The following is a 13,728-nucleotide window of genomic DNA, read 5'->3' on the forward strand; positions in this document are numbered from 1 at the left end:
CATCTCTGCCCCTCCTACACATCTGGATGAATGTGACTTCTTTAATTCCTTGTTTGCTGGACTTCTATACGGCTCGATTTTCTGATGATTCTGGGTGATATTTGTTTTGTAGTCTAGTTGTAATTTTTGCTGTGCTTCTGCAAGGAGATGAACTGTGTTTACCTACTCTCCATCTTGACTGGAAGTCTCTGGCCTTAATTTAATTCAAGCCACTTTCAAGTTAGCCTGTCAAACATTGATGTAATATCTGCTATTAGCAAGACTCCATGCTTGGCCCTTTTGGGAAAAATGCAGAGAATCCCAAGGTCAGGCCCCGCCCTCTCAAAGCTCATGGGTGAGTTGGAGCCACACATCAGTACCTATAATAGAGGTCAAATGGCAGTATGGCACTCAAGACCTTGGGAACACAAATAGGTATAGCTCATAAGACTTGCCTCTTTGGTTTGGGGCACAACTGCAGTCTTATCTTTCACTTTTCAATTGTCTTTTCTTTTTTCTTTTAAAGATTTTATTTATATATTTTTTAGAGAAAGGGGAAAGCGGGAGAGAAACATCAATGTGGGAGAGAAACATTGATAAGTTGGTTGCCTCTCGCACACTCCCAACTGGGGATCTAGCCTGCAACCCAGGCATGTGCCCCAACCGGGAATCGAACCTGTGATCTTTTGGTCCACGAAATGGCACCAAACCCACTGAGCTACACCAGTTGGGACTCTTACTTTTCCATTTTCAGTTCCAAATAAAAGTCGCACACAGGAAGTCAGCCTCTCTCATGGAGCCTCTCTGTTGTACTTTCTTCCTCAATCATTCTGCCTCCAAATGTCAGAAATAGTGACCATTCTGGTTGCAGTTCCGCTTTGCTTTGGACTTGGCCACACAGTGTCACTTTTGAAAATGGTTCCAGCTCAGGCCACTATTTCCTTGTCCACTGCCATGCCAGTGCCTTGCTGGTGCAGAACTCTGAATAGCTCCTGAGATGCTGCCCCAGCCTCAGGCCCTGTGGTGGGGGCAGCTTCAGGTTAGAAACCTCGGTATAGGCCATCATTCTTCAAGCACAGTATTTGGGTGGGTAGGCCTGGTTTGGGGGACTTCTGTTATTGGAGCCAGGCCTCCCCTTTCAGATTCTCCCCTTGAACCCAGGGGCCGATACAGTCCAGACTCTCTGTCCTCATATGGTGAATTCCCCTGGCAGTTTGTTCTGCTTAAAAAAAAAAAAAAAAAAAAAAAAAAAAATTGAAGCTTTACCTTGGCAAGCAGCAAACTCCATAAGTAATATGGGAAGAAGCAGGAGGTATTGTCCTCCACATTTTTCTTTCATGGTTTAACCAGAGATCTCCCAAGTTTCTACACCCCCTCCCCACCTTTAGTACAATGCTCTCATCACAGCTTCTTAGAAAAGTAGAGCTTAATGGGTTTTTAAGTTTCGGGTGTTTTTAATCTAGAGATCACTATAAAACACCGATGAAATGGATATGTAATAATTAGAAATTGACTGGTAAAATATAACAGAAAACAGTTACCTATTGACTCAAAGAAGACAAGCCTCACTAACAAAATAATATTTTCTCCTTCCAGTGGATTTTTAGGATTCTTTCTCATGTTCAGCACAGTGAAGCTAAAAAGCCTTATGGCCCCAGGGCAGTGTGCAGCCTGGATTTTCTTTGCTAAGGTAAGAGAGAGAGGAGGGGTGAGAGAAATGATCTCAGGGGCCTCTGTGTCCAGTGTTCTCAGAGCCTGTGTAATGTCAGGCTTGATCTTCATGAAATCATTTCTAGTCACTGGCTCTAGGCCTGATCCTCACTCATTCAGGTGACAGTTTCTGAGACCTTATTGTGCTCTTGGAGGGTGACCTGGGCAAGCCCCTTAACTTTCCTGAGCTTTCATTTCCCCATCTGAATATGAGAGGTTTTGCCAAAGAAAAATCTCTAAAGCACCTCCCATTCTAAGAGGCTGGATCCTCAGGGCAGTATTTATGTCCCTTCCTGGGAGCTGTGAGGATGTCCCAAACTCAATTGACTTGCCCCAAAGGGCTCAGTCCACCAGAGGTAATAGAGAAAGGAAAATGGACAAATGGGCAGTTGGGGGACTTTGATGAAGACTTCAAAAAAGGGACTGTTACAAGAATGCCCATTGTGTATCCTATCGGCCATGGCTGAAGTGTAAGATGGAGAGGTGGGAAAATAAGAAGAAACAGAAGGAGCAGTAAAGCAGCTGTGGGACACATGATCTTAACTGAAACGCTTTGGACTAGTTCCTTCTAGTGGAGCATTTCAGTTCTCTAGGGGCTGTGAAGGAGTCAGGTTGCAAAGACCCTAGGTGAAGCATCCGACAAGTGGTATTTCTTAATTAATTTAATCTAATGAAATAATTGTTTAAACCTTGCCTTTAGTCATCTTTATGTTTGTGGTTGATTTTCACCCCAGAAGACAAAGGCAAACATTTTTCTTTGAAAATAAGATTTCACAGTGATATTTTCACGTGCATGGTCTACTTTTTAAGAGCATTAATAACTGTAATTCCAGCAGAGCATGAGGAGCAGCTGAGATACTGACTTCCAGCATGACCGAATGAGTAGGATGACAAATCCTCTCCCCCTCAAATCAACTAGAAAGCTAGACAGAAACTGTCAAAAATATCCATTTTAGCTCTCTAAAAATTGATCAAAGGCATACAACAACCTGGGAAGCATTTATTTATTCATGAAAACTACTAAGCTTTGGACGGGAACTGCAAGAGTTTGTGGCACTCTTCCCTGGGGTTCCTTCCATCCCCTCCTCCCCAGCTCTGTCAGTGTGATACTTAACCAGAGCATGGCAAACTACAGAAACCAGCAGCCTTGTGTTTCCAGAAGACTCCATTTGGAGTATTTTCAGTTAAAGTGGCCACACAGAGAGTCAGAAGCAGAGAGAAGAAGTCTTTCTGGCTCAAGGTATGTGAACAAAACCTCTGACTAGTGTTTACCAGAACACTAAGCTATGCAGATATGGGGGTGACCCCTAGGAAAGCAGGCTTAAAATACAAACAAGGAAAAAAAAAGTGGGTGAAGACCTCAGCAACTGTACCTTATATGGGAGACAGATTTTACAGACTTAGTTCAGGCAACTTACTAAACAAGCAAAACAATACCAACACAGTGCTCTGGGAGAAATCAGAATCCAGAGTTCCTTCCATATATAATATTATGTAAAGTGTCCAGTATTCAACAGAAAAACCTTAGAGGCATTCAGAGAAACTGGAAAGTATGACTTATGCACAGGATGAAAGCAATCAATAGGAATTGTGTCTGCGTGTCCCCATATTTAAAACCTAGCTGTAAAAGACTGTAGTGCAAGTATTTAAATATGTTCAGAGATATAAGGGAAACCATGTTTAAAGAAGTCAAGGAAAGACTCAATGAATATAGAATCTCAATAAAGAGACAGAAATTATTTTAAAAAAGAGAACCAGATGGAAAATCTGGAGTTGAAAAGTATAACTGAAATGAAATGAAAAATTCTTTAGAGGACTTCAACAACAGATTTGAGAGGGCAGAAGGAAAAAAATAAGTGAACCAGGAAGTAAAACAAAAGATATTATTGAATCTAAAGAAATAGCTCTTTCTTTTTAATTGAAGAAATATAAACAGAGTCTGAGTTCTGTGGGACAACATCAATGATAGCAACACATACATAATAAGAATTCCAGAAGAAGAAGAGGGATAGAACAAAATAGGATTAATGAATGACTTCTCACAATGGAAAATTGTGGAAAACAATGGAAAAAATAACACATTCAGCATGCTGAAAGAAAAAACTCCAGCCCTGGCTGCTGTGGCTCAGTGGACTGAGCATCGGCCTGTGAACCAAGTGTCGCTGGTTTGATTCCCAGTCAGGGCACATGACTAGGTTGCACGCCAGGTTCACAGTCGGGAGCATGAGTGAGAGGCAACCACACAGTGATGTTTCTCTCCCTCTCTTTCTCCTTTCCCCTCTCTCTAAAAATATATAAATAAAATAATATTAATAAATAAATAAGGAGACCAGACATTAAACAAAAAAGAAAGAAAGAAAGAAAGAAAAAAGTCCAACCAGGAATTCTATATACAGCAAAAATGTGATATAAACCAGAAATAAAGATACTCCCAATTAAAGACTAAGATATTCATTTCTAGCAGCTGTATCAATAGATATATTAAAGGTAAATAGACTTAAGTACCCCACTCAAAAGTCGGAGATTGTCAGCCTAGATAAAAAAGCAAGACCCAACTATGTGCTCTCTACAAGAGATACACCTTAGATTCAAAGACACAAATAGGCTGAAAGTAAAAATGGGGAAAAACATAACCATGCAAACAGTAGCCATAAGAGAGCTAGCTGGAGTGACTATATTAAAATCAAACAAAATGGACTTTATGACAAGAAATAGTACTAGAGAAGAACAGGGACATTTAATAATGATAAAAGGGTTAATACATTAGGAATGTATTAACAGCAGTTATGAATGTATACACACTTAACATTGACAGCCCAAATTGTACAAAGCAAAAAGTGACAGAATAGAAGGGAGAAACAATAATAGTTGAAGAATCCAACACTGCATTCGCAAAAGTTGATAGAGCAACTAGATAGAAAAGCAAGGTTATAGAAGGATATAGATTACTTGAACAACACTATCGACCTACTTGACATAAATAACTGCCATTTATATGATTCCCCACTGATTGACTAAAGAATATGTATTCTTCTCAAGCACATATGGATCATTTTTCAGGATAGATGTTATGCTGGATCTCAAAACAAGTCTCAAATTTTAAAAGATTGAAATCATATTAAGTATCTTCTCTTACCACAAACAATTAAATTAGAAATTTACAACAGAAAAAAAGATCTAGAAAAATCCATTTATTTGGAAATTAAATAACATATTCTAAATAATCCGTGAAGCAAAGAAGAAATCATAAAAGAAATTTAAAATATTTTGAACCAAGTGAAAATAAAAATATATCAAAATTTATGAGATGCACCTATAGTATTGCTTAGAAGGAAATTTATAGTTGTAAACACCCATATCAGAAAAGAAGAAAGGTCTTAAATCAATAACCTAAGCTTCCATGTTAAGAAACTAGAAAAAGAAAAAGAAAATAAACCCAAAGCGAGCAGAAGGAAGCATGTCATAAAGTTTAGAGTGGGAATTAATGAGATAGAAAACAGAAAAAAATAAAATAAAGAAAATCAAAGTTGGTTTTTTGAAAGCATCAATAAAAGTGACATACCTCTAGCTAGACTGACTGAGAAAATAAGGAAAAAGATTCAAATTGTCAAAATTAGAAGTGAAAGAAAAGATATCACTACTAATCTTAAACTAAAAGCATTGTATATAATTCATATTATGTATTACTTTATTCCAGAAATTAAGAAAATTTAAGTGAAAGGGAAAAATTACCAGACAATACAAATGAGGAATATTCACTCAAGAATAAATGAAAAAAATCTGAATATATTCATAAAAAGTAAATCAATTCAAGTAGTAAATAAAAATATTTCTACAAGAAAAGCCCAGGCCCAACTGGCTTTACTGATGAATTCTATCCCATATTTAAAGAAGAAATATTTTTAGAAACTATAGGAAGAGGAAATAACTACTAGTTATTCTATAAGGTGAGTTACCCTGATATTAACACCAGTCAAAAATATAATTGTAAGAAGAGTACAGACCAACATTCCTCATGAACATAGATTTTTAACAAAATATTAGCAAACCAATTTTGGTAACATATAGAAGATAACATACACCATGATCAACTGAGACTTATGCAAAGTTGGTTTAACATATGTAAATTAATCTAATGCATTCTATTAATAAAGTAAAAGACAAAAACACATGATCATGTAGGTACAGAAAAACAAGCTGACAAAATTCAGCATCTCTTCATGATAACAACTTTCAACAAACTAGGAATAGAAGGGAACCTCCTCAGCCTTATAAAGGCATCTATGAAAAACCTAAAGCTAACATTATACTTAATGGCGAAACTCAATACTTTCCTCCTAAGATTGGGAGCAACACAAGAACGCTCACTCTTAGCACTTTATTCATCATTGTACTGAAGGTTCGGGACAGTGCAATAAAGAAAAAAATATTGTTTGTATTCACAGAGGACATTATCCTATATGTGGAAAATCCTGAGGAATCTATAAAAAACGTGAATTAAACTAATCAATAATTTATCAAGGTTGCAGGATGCAAGATCATTGTATAAAAATCAATTTAGTTTTGTATATTGGTAATGAACAGTCATATTTATAGAAATGAAATTAAGAAAACAGTTTCATTCACAATACATCAAAAAGAAAAAATGCTAAAAAATTTAACAGAAGTACAAGATTTATACACTGAAAATTACGAAACCTTTCTGAGAGAAATTAAAGATCTCAATAAATGGAGAGACTTAATATTGTTAAGATGGAAATTCTTTCTAAATTGATTAATAAATTTAATACAATCGCCATCAAAACCCCTGCAGGCTTCTTTGTACAAATTCACAATCTGATCGTGAAATTTATTAGCAAAGCAATAGCCAAAACAATTTTGAGAAGGAAAACCAAATTGGGAGATTTCAACTTCACAATTTGAAAACTCACTATAAAGCCAGAACAATGAAGACATTGTGGGATTGGCATAAGGACAGTTATTTATGATCTATTGATTTTCCATAAAGGTGCCAAGGCAATTCAGTGGGAAAGGATTTACTTTTGAACAGATGGTGCTAGAACAGTCAACTCCATGGGCCAATGATTTCCAATCAGTGTGTCACAAGAACTTTTAAAACATGCAATACCTGACTATTTAGTCAGGGGCACTGACCTCTTAGATTGTCAAATTAAAATAATGACAAGAGCCAACACAACAATAGCTGTCCAGTGTGAATGAATAAAAAAATAATAACTTTTTTTTGTCAGACTGGCAAAAATATTTTGTGGTTACCATGAGGTGACAAAGGTTGAAAATTGCTGCCATAGGCCAAAACAAAACAAAAATATACTTAGACCCTTGCTTCTCATTAAAATATAAGAGCTAAAATTAGAATACTCATAGAAGAAAACAGGAAGAGTCTTAAAAAAGAGTCCTTAGATTTGACACCAAAAGCATGAGCCATAAAATACTCGATAAATTCAACTTAATTTTTCTTAATGGACAAATTTATCTTAATTTATCTTAATATTAAGATAAATTAAGGTATTTTGCAATTCAAAAGACACTACTAAGAAAGTGAAAAGATAAGCCACAGACTAGGAGGAAATGTTTGCAAATTATATATCTTATAAAAGACTTATGTCCAGATTATATAAAAAATTCTTACACTTCAGTGAGACTTCATACAACCCAATTTAAAAATGATTGAAAGACTTCAGTAGATCCCACTCACTGAGCCGCTGCCCAGGACTCAGCAACCTGTCCCTGGAGCCCTCTCCATGTCCCCCACCCCAGCTCCTGCAGCCTTATGAAGACTTTGCAGACCCAAGTACAGCTGATGATCTGCTTCCTTCAGGCAGTGAGGATTATATCCAGATAAGAATTCAACAGAGACGCAGCAGGAAGACCCTTACTAATGTCCAAGGGATTGCTGATGATTACCATAAAAAGAAATTAGTGAAGAAGAAATTTGCCTGCAATGGTACTGTAGTTAGCATCCAGAACTTGGAAAAGTAATTCAGCTACAGTGTGGCCAGCATAAGAACATAGGCTAGTTCCTCATAGAGATTGGTCTGGCTAAGGACCACAGCTGAAGCTTCATGGGCTTTGGGATCACTGAAGCTTAAGTGAGGCTTCCCTTACAATGAGTAGAATCTCCCTTCTGTCCCTTGACACGAGTTTGAAAACCTCACAACTTCTATAACGTAACCATGTGGGGGCTGCTTTTAACTTGGATTAGTATAACTTCTTTAGGCAATAAACTGAAAAGAAGATATATGTATGAATGGTTCATAAGTATGTGCAAAGGAACGCAACATCATTAGTCATTAGGGAAATGCAAATTATAACCATGATGAGATACCATGACACACTCATAGGGCAGCTATAATTTTTAAAAAATAGACAAAAAAGTGTTGACGAAAATGTGGAGAAACCGGAACCCTTATAAAGTGGGAAGGTAAAATGGTGTAGCCACTTTGGAAAATTGGTAGTTTCTTAAAAGGTTAAGCATAATACTATTCCTGGGAATGTACCCAAGAGAAATGAAAACATATGTCATAAAAGACTTAAGCATGAATACTTATTGTAGCATTATTCATAATAGCCCCAAACTGGGAACAATCAAAATGTCCATCAACAGGTGAATGTATAAACAAAAGGTAGTATATACATACAATGGAATACAATTCAGCAGGAAAGAGGAATGGACTATTAATACATTGCTAAAACATGGATGAATCTCAAAAGCATTATGCTAAGTGAAAGAAGCCAGTCGCAAAAGAATACATATGATCCATTTATGTGAAATTTCCAAAAAGGCAAATGTATAGAGATGGAAAGCTTATGGATGGTTACTTGGAGCAGAGATTGACTACAAATGGGGTGATGGGAGTGTTTAAAACTGGGTTGGGGTGATGGTTGCACCATCATTTAAATTAATGTACTGATTTTGTTCATTAAAAAAATAATTGAATTTTACATTTACAGTAGGTGGATTTTATGCCATGTAAATTATTCCTGAAAGCTGTGAAGTAGTAGTGCTCAAAACAAAGTGCTTCAATCTTGTCTCTTTAAGACATTTCCTATGTATGTGGCTTTGCCTTTTTGGCCACTAGTTTCACAAGTATCCTTTTCATTTATCGTATTTTTTTTTCTTTTCTTTTTAAACTCTGAGGTAGGCTTATAATATTTTTCTCTGTAGTTAATTCAAAAAGTAGAAAGATTTTTAATCCTTCTTAAATATGAATCATTGGATAAGATGAGGCATTAAGGGTTCTTCAAGCCTCGGTACCTCAATAAATTTTCCCTACTCCCATCCTCTCGGTCCTTTTTCTTTTCTATTTAAAAATAAACTCTGTTATCCCCAATGGCATAACATGTACCCATTCTTTGGGCCACCTACATATCAAATAAAACATGCTGGCATTTGAAGTGCAACATAATTGTATTTAGCAATGCAGCGTTTCCCCATGATGTCATTGTGACTCTACTAGGCGCCAGCATATTCAAAAAGTGACTCAGAAAGATGTTCTGTTGGCCCCAGCAGAGAACTGGGATTTTGTGAAAAACCAATAGATACACAGGCAGAGAGGTCATTCAGAAGGGGGCTGGAGTGCCTTCTTCCTTGCTCCAAAAGGATCCATTCTCTGCCTTTTTTTAAGAAGTTGTCACATCAACTTCATCACTTCCAGATTCTGAGAGAAGGCATCCATGCTTTTCTCTGTTCCTCGTCTTTCTGAGTACCTTTATTGGGTTTCAGAATACTCAGCAAGGAAAAGGAGTGGCTTCTTAGTCACTGTGTATTGTTGTTGTTGTTGGCAGCCGTCCGTCTCGAGAGACGATGGCGTAGCTTCTTAAGAGTCTATCTGCACCGACGAGAATGGCTGTGCAGTCCGACTCGGGAGTGACACGGTATCTGTCTCCTCCCGTGTTGAATCGACATCTTGAGATGACGCTGGAGTGTCCTCTCCAGTGAAGCTGAAGCTACAGAGCCTGGGCAGGGTGATATGGAGGGTCTGCTGTTGCCCATGCAGCAGACCCCCCCTCTCTTCGCAGCTGAAGGGTCCAAGGGAAAGACGGAGTCAATACAGCTTGTATTGTTATCACTGTGTATTGTTATCACTATTATTATTGTTTTTGTTCCCGGGAATTTGAGTAAAATTCTAAGAATCTAAAAATAACAATATTTAGCAACCTTTTTAAATTCCTCCCTTTATTTTGGTTAAAGTCAACTATGTGAAATCCAACTGCATCTTCATAAACTCTTGGGATCCCTTCCCACTCCTAATGAAAAGCATTGATGCAGGAAAAAAGTGATTGAATTTAAGAGAAAAGCAATGAGATATGTAGACATATAAGGAAGATGTGGTAAGAGTTTATATTTTTCTCCTAGTGGGTTTTTTTTTTTTTCCAGCAGATTTAAATTCTCATGAGAATTCTTTCTGGATTGAGTAGTGCCTTGTCTCATCCCTCAAAATGACAGCAGTTCTCAGCATCCATTGGGAAGAGACAACTGAGGCCAGAGTGAGTTTTTATTGAGGTTGAGCCAGGAGAGAAGAAGCAGCACTGGCCCACTAGGCTCATGAAAATCCAGTATTTACTCCCCATTTCAAATCTGTTTCCCTAAGAAGACAGCTTTCTTCCTTTAAGCTAATGCCACAGCTGCGGCCACCATTTCATATCCCAAAGGCAATGGTAGACCAGAAAACCAACTATTTGACTGTTGTTTTTATGACATAGGGAAAAGAATTCTCAGTAGTTCACCTGGGATGTGTCTCTTGATTTGGTTTAATTTGTTTTTTGATCGTTAGTTTTATTTTTCAAGGCCAGGACTAGGGTGGCCATTGCTCTCTGGGCTGTGAAGTGTGGGGTCTGCATGTGGTGTGATTCTCAGGGTTTGCTGAGAGTGAATGAGCGCCTCCTTAAAGTTAGTACCCGAGTGCTCACTTACCCCCTTTCCCAGGCCCTTCTCTGCCACGTGTCATGGTGGATTGCCTGCCTGAAACAGCTGTGTATTCAGTGGGATTTTTAAGGTACACTAGATTTCCACTGTTTTTGTGGCATTGGAAGTGCTTTTGAATGGCCTTTTTGGACATGGTTCTACCAATCAGTCAATATCTATTAGGGAAAACTTTGGAAACTGTGGAGTATCCGAATGTTGTGGGGTAGGGGGAATGCATTAGAGTAGGTGTAATGTTTGCCTAAGGCATCTTATAATCCAGAGGAGGTCAAAATGACCATTATAGGACATCGCTGAGCCAGGCAGTACTGACTTTTGGAGCTCGGTGAAGGGAGTTTAGGCAGCAGAGTGACTGAACTGGCCCCTATCAGCACTGGTTGCCACGGAAAAGTGGGAGAAAGGAAAGGGAGCCGAGTGGCAGGGGCCCCAAGGCAGGATGTGCAGGTGGGAAGCCATAAGGAAAAACATTTGACTAGAGGAAGAGGGGAATAAGGGGAAAATTGGGCACAGAGAGTCCAGATTATAAGAAGCCCTAAACACCATGCCACAGAGACCATTGTGAACCTCTGAAGGAGACTGACTAAAGGTAATGCTTCAAGCAGGTTAATATGTGATGGTGCTTAAGACAGATTGGAATTGAGTTCCAAGCATTTGGAAGGGAGGTGAGCCAAGGTAGTGATGGCAAGGATAAAGATAAAAGGTAAAATTTGACTGACAATTTGAAGAAAAATACATTTTAATTATATAATTTATTCTATAATTGATGTGAAAAAAGAATTAGACAACAAAGACTCATCATTTCAGGATATTTTAGAACAGGAAATGGGTAATGATAGTTTGCATACAGGGAGTGAGAGATGGAGATCACAAATGGCTCCAAGGTTTGTACCCAGACACATGGGAAATCCATGGCATTACAGAAAGAAGTGGGGGTGATTGTGAAAGAACGTCTTTGGAGAAGAAAGTGGGTGCAGTCTATTTCTGATGATGTGTATGGTGAAAAAACATCCACATGGAGCTCCTTTGTGTTGAAAACATGGGGTGAAATGTAAGTGAGAGCTCAGAATTTTGCCTGCCCTTTGCCTACAGAGAGATGGACTGAAATCAGAAAATGAACAAGTAGACGAGCTTACTGAGAGTGAAAGGATTTAGGGAGAGCAGAGTAGGGGCCTAAGACTTAGCTGATGACCAATAATGAACAAAAAAGAGAAGTAATAGCCAAGAGGTAAAAGGAGGAACTAGGTAAATTCAGTGTGGAGAGGTCTAAGAGAGAATTTTAAGGAGGAAAGCAAAATGCCACCAAGAGGTCAGAGAGATCTGATTGAGAAAAGACTAGAGCAAAGACATTGCTAGTCTTTGAGGAACCAGTTTTAGTAAAAGGGTGGGGATGGGAGTAGGGCAGAAGGTGATCATAAATACTGAAGAATATGTAATAAATGGATAGAAGAGGATCTGGTCAAGATGATGGCATAGGCAGATGTGGCTTGCCTCTTCACAAAACCACATCAAAATTACAACTAAAATATAGAACAACCATCAGCCAGAACCATCAGAAATTGACTTGAATAGAAGTCTGACAACTACAGAATTAATGAAACCACATCCACTGAGACAGAGCTAACAAACTGGTGCCATATCTGAGACTCCATTAACCTGGCTAACACTGTTTGACCTTCCTTGGAGATCCCCAGAGACTCTGCCCCAGCCAACTTATGGGCCCACCCAACCTGCTTTTCCATATGAATGTCTGGTCTTGACTCATGCTTCACAACTTCCTAAATCCTATCAAACTTGCAACAGCTGTCCTCAGTGAGCTCCAGCCCCAGCTCTAATAGGAGCCAACTTAGATTTCAGCTTGGCTTTGCTTGGAAATCTCCAAGCCTAGCACAAGTAGCAGCCATCTCAGATTGCTTTATAGCTCAGGCAGGGTGCCCCAGGCAAAACATAGGTGGGAGCTGACCTTGGCCTGCACACCTAGGAAACCCCAGGGCCAGCACACCCAGTGGATAGCTACAGACCTCATCGGATCACCACAGCCCTGCCCCTGCACAGCCTATCCTCCATGGAAGGCAGAGGTTCTTGGTCAGTGGTCACAGTCAGTCCTTGCAGCTGACTGGTCTGGGTAAATCCCTCCCATTGATCTGTCAACATCCAAGGCTCAATTACAAGAACAGGGTGTACTCAGCCCACATGAAGGGCACACCTTGAGTACCCAGCTTGGGTGATAAAGAAGGCAGTGTCACTGAACCCTACCAAGACACAGAGTGAAAGAAGCTCTACCCAATACCCAGAAACAAACACAGGGAGGCTGCCAAATTGAGGAGGCAAAGAAATCTGGCCCAAATGAAAAAACAAAACAATTCCAGAAAAAGAACGAAATGAAATGGAGATAGCCAACCTATCATATGCAGAGTTCAAAACACTGGTGATCAGGATGCTCAGAGAAATTATTGAGTATAACCACAACATAAAGGAATAAGTGATGGTTATACAAAGTGAACTAAAGAAAAATATATATGGGACCAACAGTGATGGGAAGGAAGCTGGGATTCAAATCAATGATTTGGAACAAAAGGAAGAAATAAACATTCACTTGGAACAGAAAGAAGAAACAAGAATTGAGATAAACAGGAAAGGATTTAAGGACAATTTTAAATGTACCAACATCAGAATCATGTGGGATGCCAGAGGAAAAAAGGATGAGCAAGAAATTTAAAAGTTATTTTAAAAAATAATGAAAGTAAACTTCCCTAATTGGTGAAGGAAATAGACATACAAGTCCAGGAAGCACAGAGAGTCCCAGACAAGATGGACCCAAAGAGGACCATACCAAGGCACATCATAATTAAAATACCAAAAGTTAAAGATAAAGAGGGAATCTTAAAAGCAGCAAGAGAAAAGAAGAGAATTGCCTACAAAGGAGTTCCTATAAGACTCTCAGATGATTTCTCAAAAGAAACCTTGAAGGCAAGAAGGGGCTGGCAAGAAGTATTCAAAGTGATGAAAAGCAAGAACCTGCAACCAAAATTACTCTATCCAGCAAAGGTGTCATTTAGAACAGAATAGCAGATAAAGCGCTTCCCAGACAAGGTAAA

The 13,728-nt window shown here is 38.6% G+C and overlaps 1 protein-coding gene across 4 annotated transcripts in view; it reads left to right on the plus strand.

The window, feature by feature from the left end:
• SLC35D4 (solute carrier family 35 member D4) overlaps window positions 1-13,728 on the plus strand; it is a 126,808-nt gene that overhangs the window by 70,322 nt on the left and 42,758 nt on the right. For 3 of the 4 annotated variants that reach the window (XM_090285730.1, XM_090285729.1, XM_090285731.1), the window contains one exon: window positions 1,576-1,669. The exons of the other annotated variant lie outside the window; for it this stretch is intronic. In XM_090285730.1, coding sequence (XP_090141856.1) covers window positions 1,576-1,669 — 94 coding nt within the window. The remainder of the gene's footprint in view (window positions 1-1,575; window positions 1,670-13,728) is intronic. 4 annotated transcript variants of the gene reach the window in all.

This window comes from Furipterus horrens, unplaced genomic scaffold (assembly GCF_987537825.1).
Source record: "Furipterus horrens unplaced genomic scaffold, mFurHor1.1.pri manual_scaffold_8, whole genome shotgun sequence".
In the NCBI taxonomy this organism is placed as follows: domain Eukaryota; kingdom Metazoa; phylum Chordata; class Mammalia; order Chiroptera; family Furipteridae; genus Furipterus; species Furipterus horrens.